Consider the following 26,569-nt stretch of genomic DNA (forward strand, 5'->3'; position numbering starts at 1 on the left):
AACTCATCTGGCCGCAACTTGATATTAGACAAAAACAAATTGTCAGTCACAGCTCCTCTACGCTCGGGCTGTACACCCATGACTGCACTCCCAGACAGGGAGAGGTCTCTGTTGAAGGGTGAAGTTTGCACCAACAATGATGACAAGTTCATATTGGGAGGAAATCAGCATTCTTGCAGAGCGATGCACAGAAAAACAATCTACTGTTCAACATAGAGGAAAACAAGAAGCTGATTGTTGATTTTAGAAACAGGAGGCAAAGGAATAGCTGAGGTGGACTAAGTAAACAATATTAGCTTTCTGGGATTCAGCATCATGGAGAACATTGCTCTCCAACCTTGTATACAAAGTTCCGACTGTCCTTTGGAAAACTTTCGACAAGTTCTTGTCAACTTTTAAAGGAGGCAATACATTCTGACTGAAAACATCACAAATGTGCATAAGATATGTTGTATAAAGGATTAGCCACAATTAAATGCTGTACCCAATACAGATAATACCTGTTCAAAAGATATAAGTCAGTTGAGTGTCTTGTGACTGATGGAGTAAAGTGTTTACAGCAAATTCACTCTGTGCCTAGTTATTTTAGATAATAATGTATGTGGTGTCATAATAAAGCTTGGAAAAGATATCCAAGTCACCCAAGAGAAGGAGAAGGTCGCACCTTCATAATAGTCTATGGTCCTCCTGTGTGACAACAAATACCTAAATGGACTAAACAGACTAACAGTTGCTCCACCAATGATGCAGAACGTGGCAAATGCAAACAAAAGAGGTGGAGAAGTGGTTATTGAGACTGTCAGTGCTGAATATGACTGGACAGAAACTCCAAAAATAAAGGAGACATCAGTGTTCAAATTAGACACTGGAACTGGAGTTCCACAGATAAGTATGGGACACTGCAGCTGTCAAGGCTACACCTTTATGGTCCAGGCGGCCAGCTCTCGGATTTAAGAGGTTACGGAAACCTGGATTTAAGGGCACACTCACATTTGGCCCAGTGGCTCTGTACTGTGCCAAAGCACGATTGTCATTCTTCCCCAGCCCCCCCTGCTGGCCTGTACTCACATTGCTATGGCACCGAGCACCGGGTGTTTTACTTAACACCTGCAATGAATCGTTACTAAAAGCTTGAATGGGGTTGCCATATCGATTTACTTTCACAGAGAGTTGCAATAACTTGGCTGTACATGGTCGAATCAGCACCAAACATTACATGTTTGATAAGAGTCTGTTGAAGAAAATCATTCAAGTCCTGTTGAGCAGTATGCTGTGGTGATGTGTTTATTCAAAGAATACCGGTAAACTGGTGAACCGACAGGCACAGAGCGGGTCCGAGCCGGTGAGTCGACCCAGAGCAAATGAAACTACAGCATCTTATACAGTACGAACAAAGGCGACAATATGGCAGGTTCAAAGAATAGGAATACAAAGCAATAAGGGGGGGGGGGGGGCATTGTGGAGAGTGTGATTAGCTCATCACAACTGATCACATCAGTTTGATCGCATTTAGCATGGTGATCAAATTGGCCCTAGGTGTCTTTTGATTAAAGGGATAGGAGACAGACAGGAATCACCATTTGAGGTCTGGAGGTCAAAGGGCTCCCCCCACTCCAAATGTGTATTTTCTTCCTCAATCCACCCTTTTTTTTTTTTTTTTTTTTTTTTTTTTTTTAAATACACGCAAGGTCACAGTCAATTTGTATTTCAAACGGAGAATTGAGATTTTCTTCCTCTATTGTTGGAGCAGGTTGGGTCACAGTGGAGCACATGATTTTAGTAGTGGTTTGGGTGATAAGGGATTTGCACATAGATTTGAGGCAAGTGATCAGGGGAGTGATAACAGTCAAGGCTCCAAATGCAAACAAAACAAATTCAAAACTTAAATAACCAAAAGACCCTAGCTTTTCTTTAAACCAGTCCAACAAACAAGGGGTAACTAGGTTATGAAATGTCTTGGCAAAGTTATGCAAGTGGTTCGTTATTTCTTGTAAGGTGGCATTGTGGTCAGGTATGAACATACAGCATCCAGTTCCAATTACAGCACAAGTTCCTCCTTGGGAGGCCAGTGCCGCTCGAATTTGTAACGTCATCATTCTTCCTGTGGTCATTTCTTGTGAGAGCATGGACATGTCTTTTGCAGTGGAGTTTGCAAAATCTTCCACTGCATGGGAAAGGTCTCTTATTTGGTCCAAGGATGCCATGAATCCATAACTTGGAATGAGAGCACCAAAAATCTTGTCCATGGGGTTTGTGTGTGTGAATATAAGTCTCTCTTTACCATGTGAAGCTCCGGTAGCCCGGTATGGACTCTGATAGCTGGTATCACATGACCCAGACCACATACTCCAGACCATCCTTTTGGTAAGTATTCGTAAGCCTTTGTGCTGCAAATCCAGTACACACCATTCTCTGCTCTGTGGATGTGCTGGTGGGTGTTCCACAGCTTCTTCTGGGCCTCCGGTGCCAGCGTTGCTCCTCTGCTCCTCTGGAAGCCAGCGTACATCTTCTTCTGGGTCTTTGGCGTTGTCCGTTGCGGGGGGGGGGAATCCTTCCCAGGGCCCAACACTTTATGGCTCCATAGGCCATAAGGAAGATGGTCCACTGGATGTAGAGGGACCCTGCGGATTTCTTATACATGGACGGGGTGTCTTCTTACAGTGTGATGCTTGGATCCAAGAGGAACGACCCTCACGCTTGACTGCTATGTTGGTGGTAAGCAGGACGTGTTGTGTTTTCGACCAGCGGGGTGTTTTTCCTCTGGAACTTTCTGATGCAGACCCAATCTCCTGGTTGTAGCACTGCTGGCTGCTAGGAGGTGACTGGACAGTTTTTACTTGTCTGTGGAGTAGCTGAATAGCAGAGGTTAAGGCAGAGCACATTGTTCGCATAGACTCATCCATGGCATGGAGGTTCATCTTCTTCATCCTTGTTGCTTGGCAAACATTTCACTAAAGAAACGAAATCAGCCTTCTTACAGGCCCAGGCTTCAGCCTGGTTGGACAACGTATCTACACATACAACAATATTGTCATATCCAGAATCAGCCTTCTTGTAGGCCCAGGCTTCGGACTGGTTGGAGAACGTCTCTATACATAAAAGAATATTATCATATCCATTACATTTCTAAGTACAAGGAAGCTGGTGCCACAACGCGGCCGTCGTTGTGGACCCACACATTATTTACATTTTTACAAACATGGGAAAGCCACAATTTATGCTCCTTCACATCACGGGATCACATCATTATGAGAAGCAAGATTGTTAGCGGGTAGGGAAGGACAGAGCTTTACAAGGACAGGAATGTCAAGTTTTGCTGCTACTTTTGGCTGCATGATCAGCTAGAGCACTGCCTCTTGAACCAGCGTTCTTGGATTTGGTGTAAGCTTCCCAATTAACAACAGCAAATAGATGAAGGAAATCATGTAAACATCCAAAAGCATGTTTGGAGTCTGTGTAAATGGCGACAATTTTACCTTTTGCAAGATGACATGGTCTCTTCAGTGGAACAACTCAGCTACGTGGGCGGAACTTGAGGGTGGCAGGGCGGTGCTATCAATTATTGAAAAATTATCACAAATTGCATACCCTGCGCATGGCACTCCATTTTCTCTATAAGGAAAAATTATCAGTGTAGAAAACTAGATCAGAGTTGGAAAAAAGTTTCTGAAAAGAAAATTTGAAGTGGTGCAGCAAGTGAGGCATAGTCACTTATCCATTGTCTACAATGTCATTCCTAGAGATGTCTTCATCTGTGACATATTTTTGGGTTTTGGCATTTCCACTATAGCTTTTATCCTGGATGGAGGAAGGACTCTTGTAGAACCGGATCATGTGTCTCCAAAGTATTTCTGACACAACTGATTATCTTCTTTATTGAGGCTTTGGTGGCCCTTTGCTGCTAAAGCTTTGAGAAAGACAACTGTGTCAGCCTCACATGCAGCAGTAGAGGGAGAGGTCAAATGCAAACAGATACTGGCTATCTTTATGTAGAGGAACAGAGAAAAATGCACTGCAAAGGTTGAGATCGTATAATGAGTCGAATTGGCTGATACTGAAGATAATACAGTTGTAGGATTTGGAACTAAAAGAAAACAGGGGAGTACCACTTCATTAATAGCTCGCAGATCTTGTACAAATCTATATTTTTATCTTTTCTTTTTTTTTTTTTTTTTTTTTACAGGAAGTATAGGAGTGTTACATGGACTGTTCGATGACACCATTATCCCTTGGTTTAACAGAGATAGAATTATGGGACAAATGCCTTCACTCTTTTCTTGAGAGAGGGGATACTGCGAGATCCTTGACAGGGGGCATTCTGTTTTATCAAAATGTGTGCTGGCTCAGCGGTTTTAATCAAACCAATGTCATTAGAGGAAGAGGCCCATACCGAGGGGGGCACACTAGACACAACTCTATCATGGACTTTCCCTTCACCTATTGGTTGATTTTGATCTATCAGAGCATCTAACACAGTTGTTTTGTGTTCATTAGTCTCTAAAAAAGATGCCATCAGGTTTGCAACAGATGGTGCCATTTAGGTCACGTAACAAATCTCGTCCTAACAGATTCACGGGTGTGGTATCTGATAGAAGAATGGAGTGGAAAGTAGTGAAACTGGACATGCTTTTAGTGAAAGGATCTATAGATACTGGAGTAGTCTTAGATACAGGTAGGCAAATAGGAATACTTCCAACCCCCACAGCTCTAACTGTTTTCTTTAGAAACTTTAAAACGAGAAAATGTAGTTGGTTTTACTTGAGAAAAAGAGATCTCCTGTATCTATCAAGAATTTTGTTAATTCACATTTATTATTTAATAAGGTTATTCTTTAGTTTTTGCTAATCTAATTAGTGGAGCTTGAGTTACCGTTTCTTCTGTTTCACTGTTGTCACTGTCTTGACAGCGTTACTGGTTATACTGTTGCGTTGGTGGGTCTTCTGTTTGGTTAGTTGATGGAAATGCCATGGCAGAGTACGTGGAGCTACTATGTTTGGACAGTTTCTTACCCAGTGACGTAGCTCACCACATAAGAAACACTTCTCATGGTTAGAGAAAGGTGGCCTGTGGCTTTGCTCATGGTGCGAGGGCCAGCATCTTTTGCACCCTCTCTCTTTTTGGAAGCTTCCTTTGCCACTGCGTTCTCCTCTGGTTGTTCCGCCTGTGTAGTGAGACACTTGAGAAACCATTAGCATTTCATGCATTCTTCATATTCTTTGTTCTGTGTTATCCCAATCCCAATCGTGTGGTGCTATTTCTACCAATTCAGTCATTGGTTTTCTTGACCACCCAACTCTCAATTGTACCTTTGTCCTGATTTTTGGTTGAAGACTATTCACAAGCAAATGTTGCATGTAATCAGGTGGAATTTCAACAATTGGACTTGGTGACAGACCCTATTTTCCTTTGCAGTTGTCATCGTGCACACAAATCTCCATTCTTTTAATATTTTTTGATGATTTGTCCTTACATCCTTGGGAAAATTTCTGACTATTGCTTTTAGCTCCCTTCAGCTCCAAGGTTTGTAGACAACATATTCTCCCATTGTAATTTGTCAAGCTAATTTTGCTGGGTTTGTTTTCTTTGGTTTTCAACTTTTTCTTGTTGGAACCCACCCTAGTTCCTCTACTTGAGTATTTATCTCAGGTCTTCGTTATTCAAAAACCCAGTCTTCACCAGTGTTATCAACACTGGTTTCTTTTATCTCTCTTACAGGATAAAGGCTGTTTATTTTGATCGTATTTCTTTGTTTTAGTGTTTCTACAGGACATGTCCGTTTGACTGTCCGGCATAATCTTAGTCTGCGTTGTGTTTTTTTTTTTATTGTTTTCTTCTTCTTCTTCTTCTTCTTCTTCTTCTTCTTCTTCTAATTGAGCTATTAGCTTTTTATTTTGATCTGTAAGAGAAACTATTTTAGATTCTGCATAACAGCAGCTACTTTCATCCGTCTAAATTTTGAGGGAGGAGAAATGCTTATTTTTATCTTACCTGGGAGAGTACTAACTATTTCTCTCATATTTTCCAATCTTAGAATTTTTACTTAACCCAATTTAAACAAATGTTGCAACACATGACAAACAAACAACAAACAAAAGCTAGCGTCACCATAATTATCATGCATGTACTTCACAGGACCAGTAAATCTCTCTCAGACCTTCTACTGAAACAACTTCCCATTTTCCTTTTGAAAATATAAAACGAAAACAAAAAGTTTCTTCATACTCTCTTACTTTAACCAACAATTCACATACAAATCTTTTCAATCAACGCTCTACTCAGAAGATACAAATCATCCCTTTTTTGTGTAACGAGAATAAATCAGATCGTTACGTAACGAGAATAAATCAGATCGTTACAGAATAAAAAATATACATCAAGTATTGGGATTTCTTATCCCTGGGATAACAAATTATCCCTACTGCTTCCTACTGGTCCTACATAGGCCTATCTTCTCAGTGGACAAACCTCTTGTTCCCCAAATCAGCGCTCTATATCACCATGTGGATGTTAAGTAAGATGCTAATCCCTAGATGCTTGGCCTTTATGAGAGCGAATCTTCATAAGACTAGGAAAACACAAGCAATTCCACAACTAATCAAAAGCTATGAAAACAAGCATTCCTATACATCTAAAAACTAACTTCCCAATAACATCGGTTTCGAAACCATACAACACCAAAAGGAATTTCCACAAAACACACAGCAAACTTACTTTAATGTCGGATGGCGTCACCCTTCTTTAGGACTCCCTCCTCGACAGACCTCCAACAATGCACAGCAACAGTAATTCGGTTTTCAAAAGGACCTTTTACCTCTGCAATTTGGTTCTCGGGTCACTGGCATGTTGTTGGTCTGGAAAAAGGAGTCTCTGTAGAAGGTTTGTTGCCATCCGGGTCACGGCACCAAATTGTTGAAGAAAATCATTCAAGTCCTGTTGAGCAGTTTGCTGTGGTGATGTGTTTATTCAAAGAATACCGGTAAACTGGTGAACCGACAGGCACAGAGCGGGTCCGAGCCGGTGAGTCGACCCAGAGCAAATGAAACTACAGCATCTTATACAGTACGAACAAAGGCGACAATATGGCAGGTTCAAAGAATAGGAATACAAAGCAATAAGGGGGGGGGATGTTGGGACCCACAGATGAAGTCATTCATTGTGGATTTCAAAATGGACTCTGAAATGAACTCAGTGTCCCAGAATTCCCCATTCTTCACACCTAGGTGCAGAATTCAGGTTTGAGCTACTATTGGTCAGGGTGACAGACCCCCTGCTGATCAGGTAGTCAAAACCCCAGAGCATTCAATGTTCTCTCTCTCACTCAACGCGCTCTACTCCTTTAACTTTGGATCTTCAAGGGCTCCTCTCCACCTCCCCCCACGGGGCTGCCTGCCTTCTAGATCCCTTCTTCTGGGCCCAACAAGCTGTGGAGAGCTGCAAGCTGCATTGGCAGCAGGCCCAAAGAACTTCTCCTCACTGCAGCGACACGAGGTCCTGCCAATCTGAGGATCTAAGGAACACCAAGCAGGTTAGCACCGAGCTGCTATCCTTACAAAGTAAAGGAGCGACCAGTTTCCTCCTCTGCCGACTTTCATCAAACCTTGCACAGCAAGAGCAGCTTGTTCAACCTTGGAGCCCCAACTTTCTCCTGCAACCGCCAGCACCTTCTCCTCAAAGACTGGTAATGTTGAACTGGGCTTAGATAGCAAACCATAGCACGGCTAAGCACAGGACTTTAAACTCTGGTTGATGTAATGTGTTCAATTGATGTGTTTGTTCAATGTTTTGGTGTTATGGTGACCTCGAGTCAAGTTATTGGTAGTTTGCTTTCCTAGACGGCTAATTCGACATTAGTTGAATTATGCTTCACACAGACTCAGAGTCTCTGCATGCAACTAACCATCTTCTATAACCTGGCGCCACATCACACACACATACATACTCACAGACACACACATTCCTTGAGGCTAGAGCATATCACACCCACATGTGATATCATTGACCGCCATTGTTCCTTTGTTCTGCCAGGCACTCGCACACGCACTCGCACACACACACACACACACACACACACACACACACACACACACACACACACTGGTATTGTACATGTTAGTTAGATTGTGTGTTTCCATTTTGTGTTAAATAAAAGATCTTGAACCTTCTTGCTGTCTATTTAATATTGTACATGAGTGAATGTTGCCAACCTCTACACTGTCAAGAACTCCAAAATCCTTCAACCATTACTAGCTGTTATGGTGAATTATGTTGTAGTTATTAAGTTAATTATTAACCAGAGTTATAAACAGTTCAGTACGTTTTTATGAGACTGATTTAGTAAAATTGCTATCTTTTTCCCTTCTTCAAGGGTGGTGCCCCGAGGTGATCTAATGCAAATTTGATCATATTATTTATCATAATTAATAATTATCCCAAATAATCATTAATTATTATTGATAGCCAAATTTAACCTAAATCCCCCTTTTATTGTTGTTAAACACACCTTAACCGGGCCTTGTGTAAGGTGAGGCCCAACAGGGGGCATTGTGGAGAGTGTGATTAGCTCATCACAACTGATCACATCAGTTTGATCGCATTTAGCATGGTGATCAAATTGGCCCTAGGTGTCTTTTGATTAAAGGGATAGGAGACAGACAGGAATCACCATTTGAGGTCTGGAGGTCAAAGGGCTCCCCCCACTCCAAATGTGTATTTTCTTCCTCAAGTCCCAGGCCTGAATACATTAACATGCTATATTTCCCGTCGCCACCTAGTTAGTAACAGGAAATAACTTTTTATTTTTACTTCTATGCACTAGCAATTGGACAGAAAATCCACAAGGACTTGATGATGATATATACATGATTTTGATTCTTGACACTGATGCAGTAGCAAGAAATTATTAATGTTACCAGGGATTGAGTATAACTTCTGAAAAACCTTTACCTAGTTAGACTTTGTTTACAAATTGCATGAAAATGAATGCTAGTATTTCTTAAGTGGGATAATGGCACAAAGAGTAAGGAAAGGTGTGTTTGGTGTTTCTTTGTTGTAAAAATGCCTCTTGACATTAAGTCTTATACCATTGTAAAGCCTGTCTATTTCCCTTTTAAATGGTGCCACATTTGTAAGGAACATGCATTTGTGGAATGAGCAGCAGAGCTGAGTATGTGGGTTGGACCCATGAAAAATTGGCCAAATCTTCTCTGTCAAACAGCTTATTCTGTTATTGACTCTTGTTTGGTGTTGTTTGGTGGATTGGATGATTGAAGTTTGAAGAAACAAGACATATTAGCAATTTAACAATTTATTAATTATCAAACTGGAGCCTCAATAGTGTGTGGAAACCTCGGCTCAGGCTGGTGACCAGCATGAGGAGGAGGTACCAGGCTGTTGTGGCTGTGTATGGTTCTTCAACAAGAACCACATTAAATCTCAATGATTTCAAGGATTTCCAGCACCCGTACAAACCCTGAATCATGAAAATCGACTCTGGTGGAGGCTAGGAATATAGATATAAAGCTGAAAATTTATAGAATATACATATCTAGATGCATTGTCCTGGTTGAATCTAATCTTATCTAATCTAATCTAATTGTTGTTGTTTTTTTATTGTTAAAAATGGAGTGGCAGTTTTGAAGTTGGTCAGTGCATGAATAAAAAAATGAATTAAAAAAATTATTTCAAAAAAGCACAATGTTACCTGAATGGAAAGCTGGTGAAATATGACTCGCTTTAACTATGATAAGCTTGAGAGTATTATTTTTTTTTAAGAAATATCTTCCATGTATATATATATATATATTTATTTTATATATATATATATATATATATATATATATATATATATATATAGATATATATTTATATATATATATATATGTATATATATATATATATATGTATATATAATTAACACTGATTTTTCTTTCTTGTCTTGTGCAATCCCAGACAGTCTCCTCTGCTAAACATGTTCTAACATGTTTTAAAACATTGTGGACTGCAGAGCTGACAGCCTCTGAAGGAGTCCAAGTACACGTCACTTCAATGAGCTGACCTTTATAAAATGCAGACATCCTGGGGTGGGAAAATAGGAGATGATAGAGTTGAGACATAGAACTTGGATGGATCTGACTAATACTAATATGGTTTTGATAAAGAAGCAGACAACAGACAATATGATATATAGTTGATTCATTCAGTCTATCTGTTAAGACCCGTTTGTCTTGTACAATATACCATGTATTTCATTCAGTTTGTACCTCCTCGACCTATGTATATCTCCCTTACAGCTTGTGTATCAGGCTACTTCAAGGCTGCACAGGGGGACCACAAATGCCTGCAGTGCCCAATTAATAGCAGAACCACCAGTGAGGGAGCAACAAACTGTGTCTGTCGCAATGGTTACTACCGCACTGACTCCGACCCTCAACAGATGCCCTGTACAAGTATGTGTGCATAAGCTTTTCATGACGACACATTGATAAATCTCAGTGTACTTGCTGCAAACAGCAGCTTAAATCATGTAATTTGAACACTTATTCACCTGTGAAGTGCACACATTTATGTCAGTGTAGTTTCAGTAGCTTACTCAGTAGCACAGTAAAAAAATCAAGGACACACAGGACACAAGTAAATATCCATCCATCTGACTATTTTTGATCATTTTCCGTGATGCAGGCCAGTAATGCTGATGCTGCACCAGTCTGCCTGTAAATCTTCAAAAACCATAACCTGTAAAGAGTATCTTGCTGCACAAACAGCAAGTATTAAGTATTATAAACTATTATAAACTAATTTTCTTGCATAAAAATCCCATAGGCTTTTTTTTTTTTAGGGGAATCAGGGGCCAGGGGGAGGTTAACTTTCAGGTTAGCCTTTAAAAATAAGTCTTTCCCCCTAATTATTTTTACAATCTGGATTTGACTAGTATACCAACCATGATAAATATTGACATGGTTATCCTCTCTGGTCTTCTGAAGTAATCTGACAAATTATAAAAGAGCACCACCTGCAGTAACTTAAAAAAGGGGAAACAGTATTGTTTTCACAAATAAGCTTTGCTCCGAAACATCATGGCAGTCAAATGACGAGTAACTGACATTGTGCATGTATTGTACTATAGTTAGGGGATTAGTTAAACAACACAAGTTGCCCTACACATACAAAAGCACTTTTTAAAGTACACAACTCATACAATTTTGTTCTCTCCAGCTGTTCCCTCAGCTCCACAAAATGTCATCTCCATAGTGAATGAGACTTCTCTTAGGCTGGAGTGGAGCCCACCACAGGAAGGCGGTGGCCGGGAAGATGTCGTCTACAACATCATATGTAAGAGCTGTGGCAGTGGGCGAGGTGGCTGCACCCGCTGTGGAGACAACGTGCAGTTTGTCCCACGTCAGCTGGGACTGACTGACACCAGCGTCCACATCAGCGACCTCCTGGCTCACACCCAGTACACATTTGAAATACAAGCCGTCAACGGAGTGTCTGACCAGAGTCCTTATTCACCACAGTACGCATCAGTCAACATCACCACCAACCAGGCTGGTGAGGCTAACACAATATTTTACACGGCATACCTTCACTTGTTGATAGTTCAAAGTAATTTGTTGCGTGGTCAGGGGGAGGTCTACTAGTTTGAGTTAGTCAGTCATAGTTTCAGTAGTAGTTTCAATAGTAGTTTCAGCCACGAACTTCACTTCCTCTTTTTTTTTTTGTTCTCAGCACCATCTGCAGTGTCCATCATCCACCAGGTCAGCAGAACCCCCAGCAGCATCACCCTGTCCTGGTCCCAGCCTGATCAGCCCAATGGAGTCATCCTGGACTATGAACTGCAGTACTATGAGAAGGTACGTCAGTGCTGTTGGTAAGTAAATCCCTTCCGCATAGCTCTCTTGTACAGCTGCTACACACAGCGTATTTCAGTATTTTTTTTAAACTGTATTGATATTGTCATGTATCCAAATTGCACCAATGGGACACTGTTCTTCAGCAACAAACCTACCAAGTGAAAAGTAGATCAAATGAATGGTTCTTAAGAATGCATCAGACTTACGGAGAGAAATGCATTTCTTCTTTAATGTCTTTTTGACTAGCTTTTTGTGTCTGGATCTCTTGATTTTTGTATTCATTCGGCTTTGGTATAATAAAGCTTGCTTTTTGTTCCCCCATTTCCTGTCTCGTGTGTGTGTGTGTGTGTGTGTGTGTGTGTGTGTGTGTGTGTCTGCATTTGGGTCCTCACCTTACTAAAACCGTAACTTAACATTATTGGTCTTATCATTGTCTCAATGCTCTGTGCATATACAAACAGAAAGTGAGCTTGTCTCCCACAGGTGCAGTGGTGTATCTGCTACATTCCTTGCATTGAACACAAGGGAGAATGTCCATAATTACAGTAACAAAACACATGGAAGTGAGGTGTGATCAAAAATAATGGCTTTCTCAACCTTTCCTAATTTGACAGCGACAACCCTACTACTCTAGTGACTTATTTATAGTTTCAGGAATAACCTCAGACAGCATTTGTCAGATTATTGTTTTGATTATTAATTGGGATTTCTCATGCATGTGTTTCAGAACCAGGCAGAATGGAACTCATCTCTAACAAGGAGTAGGACCAATACAGCAGTCATACGTGGCTTGAAGCCTGGAACGATATACGTCTTTCAAGTTCGGGCTCGGACTGTTGCTGGATTTGGACGCTTTAGTGGCAAAATGTACTTCCAAACCATGACTGAAGGTAGGCATGATAATCAAATCTGCTCACTTGTTTTCCTTGGGAATTCCTAAAAGGAAATCCAGCCATGGATCAAGTCAGTATTTAAAAAAGTTAGTAACATCTCTTGGTTTGTCTCTTGACTTGTAGAGGAATATAACTCCAGTATTGAGGAGAAACTCCCCCTCATCATTGGTTCAGCTGCTGCAGGAGTGATCTTCATCATTGCCGTCTCTGTCTTCATAGCTGTCTGTCGCAGGTGAGCCAGTAACAGGCCGTGAAATGATTTAATTTGAATGTAGTTTCCATTAAGGCATCAAGCCACCATGTACTGTTATCCCTTGACGATGGCTTATTTCCTTTGCTAGCTGTTGTATCTACAGTAAACTAGACCACTTACAGAAATGGCTGTTGAGATTTGGTGAGGACCCAAATGCAGACAACAAAAAGAGGAACAAAAAGCGAGCTTTATTAAACAAAGCTGCAATACAAAAACCAAGAGACTAAGGAAAACCAAAAGAGTCACAAAGGACAAAAGACAAAGTAGCAACAAAAAGCTTAAACAAAATGCAACAAAGGCAAAGTACAAATCAATGAGAAACAAAAGGAAGAAAAACCAGAAACATACCAGGGCGAGACATGAGGAGTCAATGGAGGAGACACGGTTAGGAAAGACAGGGCAGCGATACAGGGGCTCGTAGATGAACACTGAGTAACCACAGAGGAAGACGGAAGACGGAAAAAACTGCCAAAGAAATGAGGGAGAACAAAGACTATAAACACACACACACTAATGAGGGGATGAGAAACAGGTGGAGTGAGGCAGGAATAGGACGGGTGAGGGAAGGATCGGAAAAACACTAAAAAGAAAGGAAAATCACAGAGAGGGAGGAACTGAAAAGCGACACACAGGGGTACAATTTCAAGGGTAAAACAGGAAACAAGAACAACAAAAAACTGAATCATGACAATGACTGTGCCAAAAAAACACAACATTCAGCTCAAAGAACCTTAAAAGCTCTGAAGAGCAAAGGAGACAGTTAAAAATGGGTTCATCGCTGCAAACAACCCCTGTCCATGAGCTGCTGATAAAACTGAATTACTGGTGAGTGGAGAGATGAACGAGCCACCAGGGGCAGGTAATGTTGAAATACTGTGGCTTGCATGGTGACAAAACACCTGGCAACATTTATCTTGTGTAGCTTTGGACTTCCAAGAAAATCCATTATCAAACATTCCCAGAGGAAACGAAAATTGGAGAAGAGATGTCAGCAGTGTCTCATCCATTTCTCCTAGACAACTATGAGATCTATGTGAGACCAAAGTGAGACTGTGGTTGATTTCTCCTGTTTCTCAATTGTTTCTCCTGAGAAACAGGTGCAGAAAATCTCAACTTGGGCTCCTGTAAGTTTCAAAGGAGATCTCATCAAGCTCTCAATGAAGTTTCAGAATGTCTCCCCAGTGCTGGAAGGGAGCAAGGTTTGAGCGCTAAAGTCTCAAGTCTCACCTACTGCTCCTAAGGAATTTTAGGAGAAACACATGAGAAATGTTTGAGATCAAAAAAGACGACAACGAGACTGAAATGAGAACTCTCATTGAGCTCCTTTACGGCTCCATAGCCATAAAGGAGCAAGTTTTGAGCAGTAACATTTTCCTCTGGGATTGTAGCCTTTAGGTGCCAATTGCTTTCACTAATGTTTCCAGTGGGTCCTCGTCCATGCCAGCTAAACACAGAACGTGCATCACAGCCACACCTTGAAAGGGAGCATCAATTGATCTGTTTCTTTCACTACAAAGCCTCAGAAATAGTAAAGAATAGAGAATGCTGGAAGGAGAAATTTGTGTGATATGGCTAGATTTTTATTTTTAAACACTAAAAAATGAACTAACATTAACAGAATGTGATGAAACCACATTGTTGACATTATGTCAAAGGTGCATATGTACTGTGTGAGAGATATCTAGTGAAGTTGGCATGCTAATCTGCTTGCCTCAGCCTGTTTTATAATTATACTTTTGAACCTTAGGAGGAGAGTTTAAGATTGGAGTCATTTATATTTCACATTTTCGTAGCCTTGAGTGAAATGAATGAATTAAAGAAAATTACAAAATGTCCAGAGAGTAAATAGTCTTGCAGCTATTTTCCTTACCACACTACATTTTATATTACAGAATTACAACCAAACATTAATAAAGACTTAATTAACGTTAAGACTCTTAACGTTAGTTTAATAACCTCATTGTAAAACACACACCTTTTTTTGTAACTGGACATTTAACAAAATAAAACTCACCAACACAGTCTTTCCACATCACCCCTGATTTGGTTGAAATAAACCCTCAATTTACAGAGTAAGTTCTGAAATGTTCCACTCTATCAATGTTTAAAAACCATATCTGTCATTCCTGTTCTGGCTATGACACAGAAAACTTTCATAGTGCTACTACCTGTCTACAAAAGACAAAAGCAGTGACTACAATGTTTATGCTGCAACATGTGATTACTAAAATTAGCTTTTTTTACAATAACGTGACCTTACACTGAAAGGAGAATTTGGAGAGGTGTCTCCTCTGCACCTCTTCATGCCTCTTCTGTCCTCTCCTGCCATGTCTTCTCATCCCCAGTCACAGTCCTGGAGCAGCAGTTGTTGATAACTCTGGTGTTTTGGTAATGCTATCATACCCTCACTGTGCACCTCCTTCAACTTGTTAACAGTTGAAATCACAACTGTGCACCAGTTCTTAACTGGTTTCAAACCTCACTAGAGAGCTCCCTATTTTGAGACAACTGTCCCCATTAAAGGTCCACTTACTAGCTTTTTCAGTGTCATCCATATCGGTGGACAGAGTGACGCAGTTCATGGACATGGGTATGCTGACATGTAAGCCTGTGTGTGTTTGTCCCCAGCAGGAGAAGTTCAGACAGACCAGAATCAGATTACACAGACAAACTCCAACATTATACCAGTGGTCACAGTAAGTAACACTTTACTGCACAGTTCTCAGTATGTCATCAGACTGGTTTGGTTTGGTTTGGTTTGGCACAGTGTGTAAACAATGCAGGACCTTTTTGTGTGTATAGCCGTTGCTGTCTCTTCCATCTCTTTGTTGAAGTGTCACCAGGAATGAAGATCTACATCGACCCCTTCACATATGAAGACCCAAATGAAGCAGTCAGAGAGTTTGCCAAGGAGATTGACATTTCTTTTGTCAAGATTGAACAAGTTATTGGTGCAGGTGAGAGACAACAGTGCATGACATCGGATATGATGTCAGGTATCAGAGACAGAAGCTGGGATTTCACAAGGGGGGGTTGATCCTGGAATTGTCTGGACTCTTTATTAGACCTCTGAGGATACTCAATGCTGGCTACATCAGGCCATGCCTTGCAATATCCACAATATCCATGCAATGCCATATTACTGTCTAACAAGATTCAAACTTTATGTATCATTCCTGTTCAGGCTATGACAAAGAACGTTCATAGTGCTACTACCTGTCTACTTTGATTTTAATTTGGGCCTGAAGACAAAAGCAGTGACTATGACTACAATGTTTACGTTGCGACATGTGATAGATAAACTTTGCTTTTTTACGATAACATTGACCTTACACTGACAGGAGAATTTGGGGAGGTGTGTAGTGGAAATCTCCGGCAACCTGGGAAGAGAGAGATCCTGGTAGCCATTAAGACGCTGAAGGTGGGCTACACTGAACGTCAAAGGCGGGACTTCTTGAGTGAGGCGTCCATCATGGGCCAGTTTGACCATCCAAACATCATCCACCTGGAAGGGGTTGTGACCAAAAGCAGCCCTGTGATGATCATCACTGAATTCATGGAGAACGGATCCCTGGACTCCTTCCTCAGGGTAAAGGAGACACACTTATTAATGACAAAATTGCCTTGCGTAGGAATTTTTTTCTCATACGATGCTTGTATTACAGCACAAACAAGGTTTATTTGTTCATTCATCACAAAAACAAAAATTAATTATCTGTTGTTTTTTTTTTTTTAAAGCAAAATGATGGGCAGTTCACGGTGATCCAGCTGGTGGGAATGCTTCGAGGCATAGCAGCAGGAATGAAGTATCTGTCTGACATGAACTATGTCCATCGGGACTTGGCAGCTAGGAACATCCTGGTCAATAGCAACCTGGTGTGCAAAGTGTCGGACTTTGGCTTGTCACGCTTCCTTGAGGATGATACCTCGGACCCCACCTATACCAGCGCTCTGGTGAGTCTTCATCAGAGACTACAGGGGCCAAAGTCTGTTATGCTACCACTAGAACACTAGAAAAGTGCAAACACATCTGTCTAATAACTGCTGAGAGATCTGCTCAGCAAAGGGACTAAGGGATGGGATTGGCCTTTTTATGAATGAGATCCTGTCTTTGAATTAATTTGCTGTGTCAGTGAATGAACTATAATATTTCATTCAAAAATAGGGGCATGGCAAGGAATTTGATTGTATTGGTTTGTAATGGAGCAGCACATTTAATAAATGTAATTAAATTATCAATTACATAAGTAATTGAATTTCTAGATGCTAAGAGGCAAAACAGGAAATGGAACAAAAAAAAAATTTGCTGGCCAACAGGTTAATACATTTTCAAAAAGCATCATCTTCCTGTCCACTGATTTCCACAGTTGTCTTTCCAGGGAGGGAAGATTCCCATCCGGTGGACGGCCCCCGAGGCCATTCAATACAGGAAGTTCACCTCCTCCAGTGATTGCTGGAGCTACGGCATAGTCATGTGGGAGGTGATGTCATATGGAGAGAGGCCCTACTGGGACATGAGCAACCAGGATGTAAGTAGAGCCCTGTAGAAAAGCTGGAATTTATTTCTTATACATCTTATATCTTACATATCACAGAGCTGTCATCGAAAGATCATGACCCCATGTTTGAATAAGTTGTTCCGATTCAAAATGTACATTTAGAATTGGCTATGTATGTTATATGAAGTTATATTTACACAATTTTAATTTCATCACTTTATTTATTTATAAAATATATGAATGGATCAACAATTAAATACAGTGAAATAATTACTTAATGTTTTAAAGGAAAAGTATTTCAACTATATGATTATACTAAAATGTTATGGTCATGGTTTAAAAAATAGTATTTTTTCTTTCTTATTTTATATCATTGTCATTTTAGACATGTAATACTTTAACTAAATGTTTATTTTACCCATGACACTTTTCTTTTTTCTACATTTTATGTAATTTATTCTGTTTTCAGTTATTCATTAATTGATTGAACTATTGAAAAATCAACAGTCAAATTAACTCAGTTAAACTTTACATTTACTTTATTCATTTTAATAAAATTATACTTTTTAAAAAAGTAATTGAAATAAACAAATACAAATGAAATCACATCAAATGAATAAAAACAATTATATAAGAAAAAATGGAAATCAGCCAGATATCTTTGTAAATGGGGAAAAGATCCAGACTGTGTCACATTTTAAATACCTGGGAGTTACTGTTGACTCACAGTTGTCTTTTAAGAAACACATAAAGCAGGTGTGTAACACTGTCAAATTCAGCCTAAGAAACTTCAGATACATTCGAATTCAGCTACCCTTAGATGCCGCCAAATTATATATGCACTCAATGATTTTTTCACATATTGCATACTGCATCACAAGTTGGTCACAAACTGGAAAAACAACACTTGCTCCTCTACAAACGCTCTATAACCAAACTCTCAAGGTATTAGACAAAAAGCCATCAAGTCATCATCACTGCAACATCATTCAAAAGCACAAACTCTTGACTTTTGAAAATTTAGTGTCTTGCCGATGTTAGTTTAGTGTATAGGGTAATTCAGAATCTGGCTGCTCCTCCGTTAAAGGAGTTCATATCACTGCGCCCAGACACCAAGAGAACAACGAGGACGACTATCAGAGGTCACTGTGCAGTACAGCACAGATGTACTGGGTTTGGCAGATCAGCCTTTTCTGTCAGAACTCGGTACCAAACGAGATCAGAGACATTAGTACATTTACTGGTTTTAAATCTAAGATAAAATCATGACTTAAATCTACTCAATTATGCACCCACCAACCATAAATTCAAACATTAGCTCATTATTTTGTAATCTTTTTAGTGTTGTATCTTAACATTGTTTTGTTGTGTCTTAACATTGTGATTTTATTCTTGTTGTTGTGTTGTGTTGTGTTGTGTTGTATTGTGTTTTAAGAGTGTGAAACCATGTTATTGTTGTTGTTTGAAAGGCTGCTTGTGTGATGAGGTTTTTTTTGTTTGGTTTTTTTTTTTTGTCTTTTTTTTTTTTGTATGTGCTTGTCTGTGTTAGATTTATGTTATTTGTTCCTGCCCAGGGACTACAGATGAAATTTAGCTGGTAGCTAATTCTGGTACAGCTGAGAGCCGTGCACTGTCCCTGTTAAATAAACAAATAAATAAATAAATAAACAATTGGATTAAAATATAATTGAATGAAAACTGGAATTAACCTTAAATTAAATATACTTGTTCGGTTTAATGAAATTGTAAGAAATGATAGATATTCAAGGTATGACTAAATAAAGGGTGATATTCTACTGAATAGCGCTGTCAAAAATCAAAAGGTACTGTCTAACTGCTACACCTCTGTAGTCTTTACAAATATCTGATTATTATCAGGTGTAGAAGTGAAGCTGTAAATGTGTTGTTGGTCCTGCCCTTATATTTTGGACACAAGGGTTGTAACTGTAAAGGAATATGTTGAACATGCATTGGTGACAAGCTAGATACAACATGTAAGAAAACATTTAAAAAATAAAAAAGCTAGCCTTGTTTTGTCCCCAGACCCCAGACATTTCCCAAAATGTCAGTGTTGGGAAATATCAAAGGCACAATAAGGCAGAAGCCATAATGTAATTTATCTCAAATGCCAACAATCAAACATTGGTTTCATTCAGTTTGTGTTTTTTTATTGTGTGTCTTATCTGTTTAGTGTAGTTCTGTACTGAATTCAGTTCTAGTTATGGTCAGACTAAAATTAGTTTGACAATTCTTGTAGGTTATCAATGCCATAGAGCAGGACTACAGACTGCCGCCCCCCATGGATTGTCCTAGTGCACTGCATCAGCTGATGCTCGACTGCTGGCAGAAAGACCGCAACAACCGGCCCAAATTCAGCCAGATTGTCAGCACCCTGGACAAGATGATCCGCAACCCTAACAGCCTCAAGGCCACAACACCACTGTCATCAAGGTACGGCAGAAATTACTTCCATCACTTCAAAATGTGAATGACATAGACCCCTCACAAATCAACTTTCTCACAGGCTGTTATGCTCTCCTTTTTGTCTTCTTTCCTTCCAACAGTGTTCACTTACCTCTGCTTGATCGCAGCGCTCCAGACTTTTCCTCTTTCAGCACAGTGGATGAGTGGCTGGATGCGATTAAGATGGGCCAGTACAAGGAAAACTTTGCCAATGAAGGCTTTACCAGCTTTGATGTGGTGTCTCAAATGACTATGGAGTATGTCATCCTTCTCATATAGCCACACTTTTAAGAAGAAAGATTATAAGAGATAAGAGAGATACAGTGATGATTCTGGTCATCATGGTTGTCATTGCTAGCTAATTGTGGTTTAAACCCTAAGACAGTTACCAGGGTTTCTGATAATGGGTGTAATAAAAAAAAAAATACCTAAAAACTATTTACAGTTAAATAGAATGACATTAACGCTCCTGTATATAAGAAAAGTAGAATTTTGAGTCTCATTACTAACTCATCAAATAACAAAACACTGAGATGGCAGCCAAACCTGACCTACAATCCCATGAGCTTGGATGAGACTCAAAAATTAACTTTTCTAACAAATAGGACCTTTAACAAAAATCTCCTTAAAAGAAAAGTCCCAGAGAAATGGCATTGAAGGAATATTTATCTTCAGTAATGTCACATCTTTCTTGTGCATGTGGGTGGTTCCATACCCTCAGCCCAACAGGAAGTGGGCCATTTTCATTTTTGCCACCATTTTGACCCATTTCCCTGCCTCCAACTCCTCCTGCAGATTTAACACCACAGTCTTCACATTCAGTCAGTAATATCCTCAGACCTTGAAGATTAAAAATGATCAAAAGCTTTAGCCTACATCATAGCTGGTTGGTGTGGTGGTGCGTTCCATTTTGATGCCTCACTGTAAAACATACAATTTCCCATCCATCTCTCAGGTTTGTACACTGTCCAGGGCTGAACCACCTTTATTGTCCATGTACATAAAGTGCTTCTCCACGCCCCACTCCTGATTGGTCAGTTCATACAGGCCTGAGGGATTCACCAGTCAGTTCTGCCTGTCTTTTTAACTCCTTCTTAGCTGTACTCATCCCATGAATATCATCACAAGGACCACTTCTAAACCAAAAACTTCGCCATCACACATGTTGTAGAAGAAACCTGATGCATGTTGGCCTCGGCCTCACTGCCCAGGAAGCCAATAATGTTATGGTTTTGTATTGTGTTAGCTGGCTAACTGCAGGATGCTAATCAAAGTTACATTCTTGCAACTTTTATTAACCTAGCAGTTATTTCCTACATCTAACCTGGTAGATTTTTTTTTCTAAACCCAACCAAGTAGTTTTATTCCCTAACCTAACCTAACTAAACTGTGGCTGAAAATTGGAAATATTATTTTAAATACCTGAAACGATAAATTCAAGAAATCTAATAGTATAAAGCCATAAAACAAAACTCTACCTCCACGTAGGACATGAATGGTGATTACCCACACAAAAGTAAGCCAGCACTCAGTTCAGATGCTTGAGTAATTTTACACTATATCACCTAAAGACCTACCTTTTCAAAAATATTCCATCAGAAAACAGCTCCTTCCATGTGCATAAATGAGTTAAAATACACAAATTATTGGAAAACAATATGCACCCAGAGCACAGGCTGAGGTGATTAGCAGAAAAAACGAGAACATCAGAATGAAGAGGCAACACATTTTACAGAAGTACAGATATACAGAGACCTTAAAAGAGAGGAGAGCAATGATCCAGCAGAGCCCAGGATGTGACAATCCAGATCCATCAATATGTGAGGCAAGAGGAGGAGGAGGGGGCGGAGCCAATGAGAGCAACACAGCTTGCAGCTTGAGGGAACAGAAAGCAAAAACACATAAAAAAACATGCTGATGCCTTTTGACATTTTTGTCAGCCCTGAGTAGAGACTGCTTATCTTCCCTCCAGACTCAAAAACCTTCACTATACATATAGTTCGGGCAACCTGTAAGTAGCCTCAGAGATAGAACTAAGGGCAAAAAAGATCTTAATCCATCTGCTGTCGCTATGGAGCTAACATCATATAAAACTCGGAAACTCAAAAACTTGAATTTCAGCATCCAGAAAACAGCAGGTTTTGAAGGATTAAAGTGATAGCTTTGTTGGTATATTGAGGTGGAATTGACAAATTATTTCTCCTCAGGGACATCCTTAAAGTGGGAGTGACGTTGGCTGGCCACCAGAAGAAGATCCTCAACAGCATCCAGTCCATGAGGGCCCAGATGAACCAGATCACCTCAGTGGAGGTGTGACACCAGGAGCAAACAGGCTCTGTAAACTGTAAGAAACCCAGCAGCCAACAACCTTGCACTCTCTTGAAACCACCGAGGAGGGGTGATGAACCGCACACAGACTGTGACTTCAATCTAACTGCACCCTCCGTCCATCCCTCCAAAATCTCTGGATAAGGCGCCATCAGTCTGCAGCACAGCACAGATGTTGAGTAGTTTTCTTGTAGCTGTTGTATGTCCAGGCAATATTCACGACCCAGTCTTAAAACTGCTCAGTCCATGTCTATTCAAAGGACACTTTGTTTAATTTATCCCTTAAAATAACACACCACATTTAGTTCCACTATCACCAAGTTCATACATTCAACAACATATTCTTTTCAAATTTTAGGACTCAATGTTGAAAATGAATTAAAATGAAAAACAGAATTCAACTTGATGGCTACTGCAAAATGCAGATAATCTTATTACTTTAAGCTGGTAGTACCTATTTTGAGAGAATTTTCCACCTGTTGAATTGCGTGACAGCAGACTCTTACTGCTAGCTGTGACTCACAGTGTTGTGGGGCGTCTTTTGACTAGTAGTCAATAAGGAACAATGCTGGTGGTGTAGTAAACTAGGCTATTTAAAGTTTTTCAGTAACCTTTTCATAATATCAAACCCCAATTTCATATTCATAGGCAGGCAGTTTCACAGTAATGGACATTAAATGTATTTGCATTCTGTAATTGCCTGTCTATATAATAGTCTTCACTGTCACTGCTGAAATCCAGGCTTCAATTAGCCTATCTATGCACAAGGGATTCACAAAAATCCCAGTCTTCTTTAGTACAGTTTTTTTGGCTGCACTGTTAACACAAAGAAGACAAGTTTGCTGCTACCGGTAGTTCATACATTTATGATTTGCAATAGAACCCAGTTGGCACTAGTCAACCTTTGCTGTCAGCTTTCAGACTGACTGAGCAGGTAGAATCGCCAGTGGAACCCATCAATGAGAGAAATCCCTGTGATTGGCCAATCAAGGTAAACTGAAGAAGGAAGGGAAGGCCCCTCAAGCTGTGGCTACATTAGCAAGAGTGGTGTAAGAAATGTTGCTTTCTCATAATAACGGTTCGTATATTCGCAGTCTGGAGTCTTCCCTCATTGAATGATGAATACAGACTACCGCTACCTGGTGGTATAGAGATTTATATCCTCTCATGCAGGCAAAGAGTGTACGAGCTAGTTGGCCATCAGACGTTGACGGTGTGTTCAAGAGCAGCTTTTTAGCTGATACAAAGTCAATGTGAGGTGACGGAACAGTAAGCCTTTGTTCCCACTTGTTCTCTGATGTCGGTTTGGTGTGTCTGAGCCCTACGAGACCTTAAGTATTTCAATGGCTGTGCTGTTAGAAGCTGCAGAAGTTGTTTGGACTGGTGAATAGACAAAACAACCATGATGCTAATGTCAGGCCATTGACTTTAAAAATGTCCTCCTTAATGAATCCTGTGTGAGCTGGTCAACTAAAAATGCCATAAAATGGCGTGAACTTGTGTTTTTAAAGCCATTTTGTTATTATGATTTATTTTATAGAGTTTTCATGCTGCACGTGAATATTGAGCAAAATAGTATGCTCCATGTCTTTACAGGCTGATTATTTTAAGTTGTCGAAGTGAATTCAGTGTTACAGTGACAACACAGTTGTCATTTTATACATATCAATATACTACACTGCCCTATTATGGCCCACAGAAACAAAGAGATGGATGGGGTTTAATGCCGTCTCTGTTTGAGTGATTCAATGTCTTAATTAGTTTACACACTACCCGATTTATAGAAAAAACCAATTGTGCCCCAAATTACAAAGTTCAATTCCAGCTCAAACTTAACACAGGTTGTACAGAAGCACCTTAGATCAAATATCTCATAATACAAGATCTGTTTCTCACCTCATGTGTCTGATCCCATGTGTTTAAGTGTCAGCATATACTAAAAAGGCAAATATGGAAGACAGAGAAGAAGAGAAGAAATGATCTGCCATATTTCAGCTCCTTAAAAAATGCATGAATTGGCAGATCTTCCTTGGCAGCGCTTAATGTGACTGTCCACGATAACTTTTTCTGTATGCAATATAATAGATGAGTTGTCAAATAATATAATGATAACCTAGTGTATCTTTTTGTTCCAAGAACATTATAATTGGTGTTGTCCCTGTTCCATCATTAAGATTAAGCAATCCCATTGTTCTGATGTCAAAATTTGGCAGCTCGTGTTGGGACATTATCAGAAATGCTGCTTCAGGACTATTATTTTAACCTATAAAATCAGTGTTGAAAACTACATCTGAGAGCAAGCCATCATGGTTGAGTGGGTTGAGTATAAGAGTCTCACTCAGGAGACTAGCTTTTGTATCCCATTTAGAACATATTGTCACATAGTTCTTTCAGTTCACTAACTTTCCTTTTCATTTCGATTTTCTTTTGATATTTGGTTAGGTTCAGGGAACCAAAATACTTGGTAGAGTTAGGGACTTAAAATATTTGGTTAGATGGTTTGGGTTCAAATCAACCCTTTCACAATGTTAAGCATGTGTTTGAAATGATAACTTTGGCCATGTGCGTAATAAGCTAAGCTATGACATTACAAAAATATGATTGTCAGTATCCATGATGGTCCTGAAGCAACATTTATTATGAGGTTCCAGGAACCACACCAACATATTGTTTAGAGGCATGAAATTTAACAAGGCTGGCACACTTTCACAAATTCACTTTGCAGAATGAAAGGTCCTTAATAGAATCTAAGGAAACAGCCTTAATTTTAACTTTGCAGTTGTCACAAGAATAGTAATAAGTCATACATCAAACTAAACCCATGTGAGAGTTTTACAATCTGATGACCTGATTGTCATGACATCATTTGCCGGTAGCTTCCAAACCCTTTACACAATTGCAAGGATCATGTGCCTGTCAACTGTTAAGCTTGAAGGATAAGTTCTTCCAAAATGAAACTTCAGCATTATCTACTCATCCCCATTACAAGTCAGGTGAAGTTTCGTAGTTCACAAAACATTTCTGGAGGTTTATAATGAAACAGCATTGCAGCATTTTCCTTAACAACTGAAATACACAGGGAATTGCTTAAAACATAAAATAAACAACTGAAATAAAAAATATAACAGACATATTATGGCTCCAGAAAGCTCATCTGGTGTAATGCAGGACACCTAAAGTTACTAGTTCCCAAATTGATTTGAAAAATGTTATTTACACCCTTTCTCAAGCCAAAATCTTCACTGTAGCTACTAAGCTAAAAGTGCTGGAGCTCACCCTGTCTGACTGGCTGTTGAAGGTGTAAATAATGTCTTTTCAAATCAATTTGAGATCTCTTGGCTTCTGAAGACTTGGATTACACTGAATTACATATAACATATGGAGCCATTTTAAGTTTATTTATGTTGTAAAAAGTCCCCATCTATTTCAGTTGTTTAGGGGAATGCTGCAATGCTGTTTTGCTGTGAAGCTCCAGAAATGTTCTGTGGGCTACAAAACTTCCCCTGACTTTCCATCAGTATATAAGAAAATGACTGAACTTTCATTTTCATGTGAATTCATCTTAAGGTTTGGGCAGGGTTAAGGAAAAATTGTGGTATGGTTTTGGTCAGGGTTTGGGTCTACAGCACCATAACAGTGTTATGCTACTTCTGCATTTGTTCTGACAAGAATGATAATTCACGTTGCCATCACTGCTTTACACACAGACTGTATTATGCATTCAAACAAACAGCTGATTCTGTCGTCGTTCTTCACGAGGACTAAAGCTTCATGACTTCCTTCAAAATGAGCGTTAATCCTCTCAGGTTTTCTGTAGGACTGACACTATGAATTATGGGGCCTTTGTCTCTGCTCTGATTTTCTCTCCATTTGTGTAATCCTTTTATGGTTTCAAATGATCCAGCTGAGGTGAGATGCTGAGTATTGTACCAGCAAGTGGTGTAAAGGGAACATGATTTTTAGACATCACAGAAACTGTACACTCTCAGAACTCTATTTTGTGGTTATTTAAAAATGTGAATTTTGATAAAAGTGTGCTTTTTATAAATGTTAAGCAGTTATGACAATAATTTATACTTCACCGTACAAAAAAGTGAATTTTCACCTTGGGACATGTGATATCTGTGTGATTCTTTTTTGTTATCAGGACATTTGGCATGTTTAGCATCTTCCTTACACTGTACTAACACAAAGCACAGTTTTACCCACTCACTGTTGATGTATGGTACAAGAGTCTTTACCTTGTGTATAAATGGTCAGAAGTTCCTCAATTTGTGTGAGGTA

General features: G+C 39.7%; 1 protein-coding gene across 8 annotated transcripts in view; it reads left to right on the forward strand.

The window, feature by feature from the left end:
* Window positions 1-25,698, forward strand: part of ephb2a (eph receptor B2a) — a 73,229-nt gene extending 47,531 nt beyond the window's left edge. For 2 of the 8 annotated variants that reach the window (XM_030423503.1, XM_030423510.1), the window contains exons 4-16: window positions 10,290-10,445; window positions 11,212-11,547; window positions 11,725-11,849; window positions 12,577-12,739; window positions 12,866-12,974; window positions 15,624-15,691; window positions 15,827-15,952; window positions 16,337-16,584; window positions 16,734-16,949; window positions 17,363-17,524; window positions 19,752-19,945; window positions 20,059-20,214; window positions 22,165-25,698. In XM_030423503.1, the coding sequence (XP_030279363.1) occupies window positions 10,290-10,445; window positions 11,212-11,547; window positions 11,725-11,849; window positions 12,577-12,739; window positions 12,866-12,974; window positions 15,624-15,691; window positions 15,827-15,952; window positions 16,337-16,584; window positions 16,734-16,949; window positions 17,363-17,524; window positions 19,752-19,945; window positions 20,059-20,214; window positions 22,165-22,273 (2,168 nt within the window). In that variant the 3' untranslated portion in view covers window positions 22,274-25,698. The remainder of the gene's footprint in view (window positions 1-10,289; window positions 10,446-11,211; window positions 11,548-11,724; window positions 11,850-12,576; window positions 12,740-12,865; window positions 12,975-15,623; window positions 15,692-15,826; window positions 15,953-16,336; window positions 16,585-16,733; window positions 16,950-17,362; window positions 17,525-19,751; window positions 19,946-20,058; window positions 20,215-22,164) is intronic. The other 6 variants (XM_030423505.1, XM_030423506.1, XM_030423507.1 and 3 more) reach the window with 6 other exon arrangements.
* Window positions 25,699-26,569: the final 871 nt, after the last annotated feature.

This window comes from Sparus aurata, chromosome 7 (assembly GCF_900880675.1).
Source record: "Sparus aurata chromosome 7, fSpaAur1.1, whole genome shotgun sequence".
NCBI classification, from domain to species: Eukaryota; Metazoa; Chordata; class Actinopteri; order Spariformes; family Sparidae; genus Sparus; species Sparus aurata.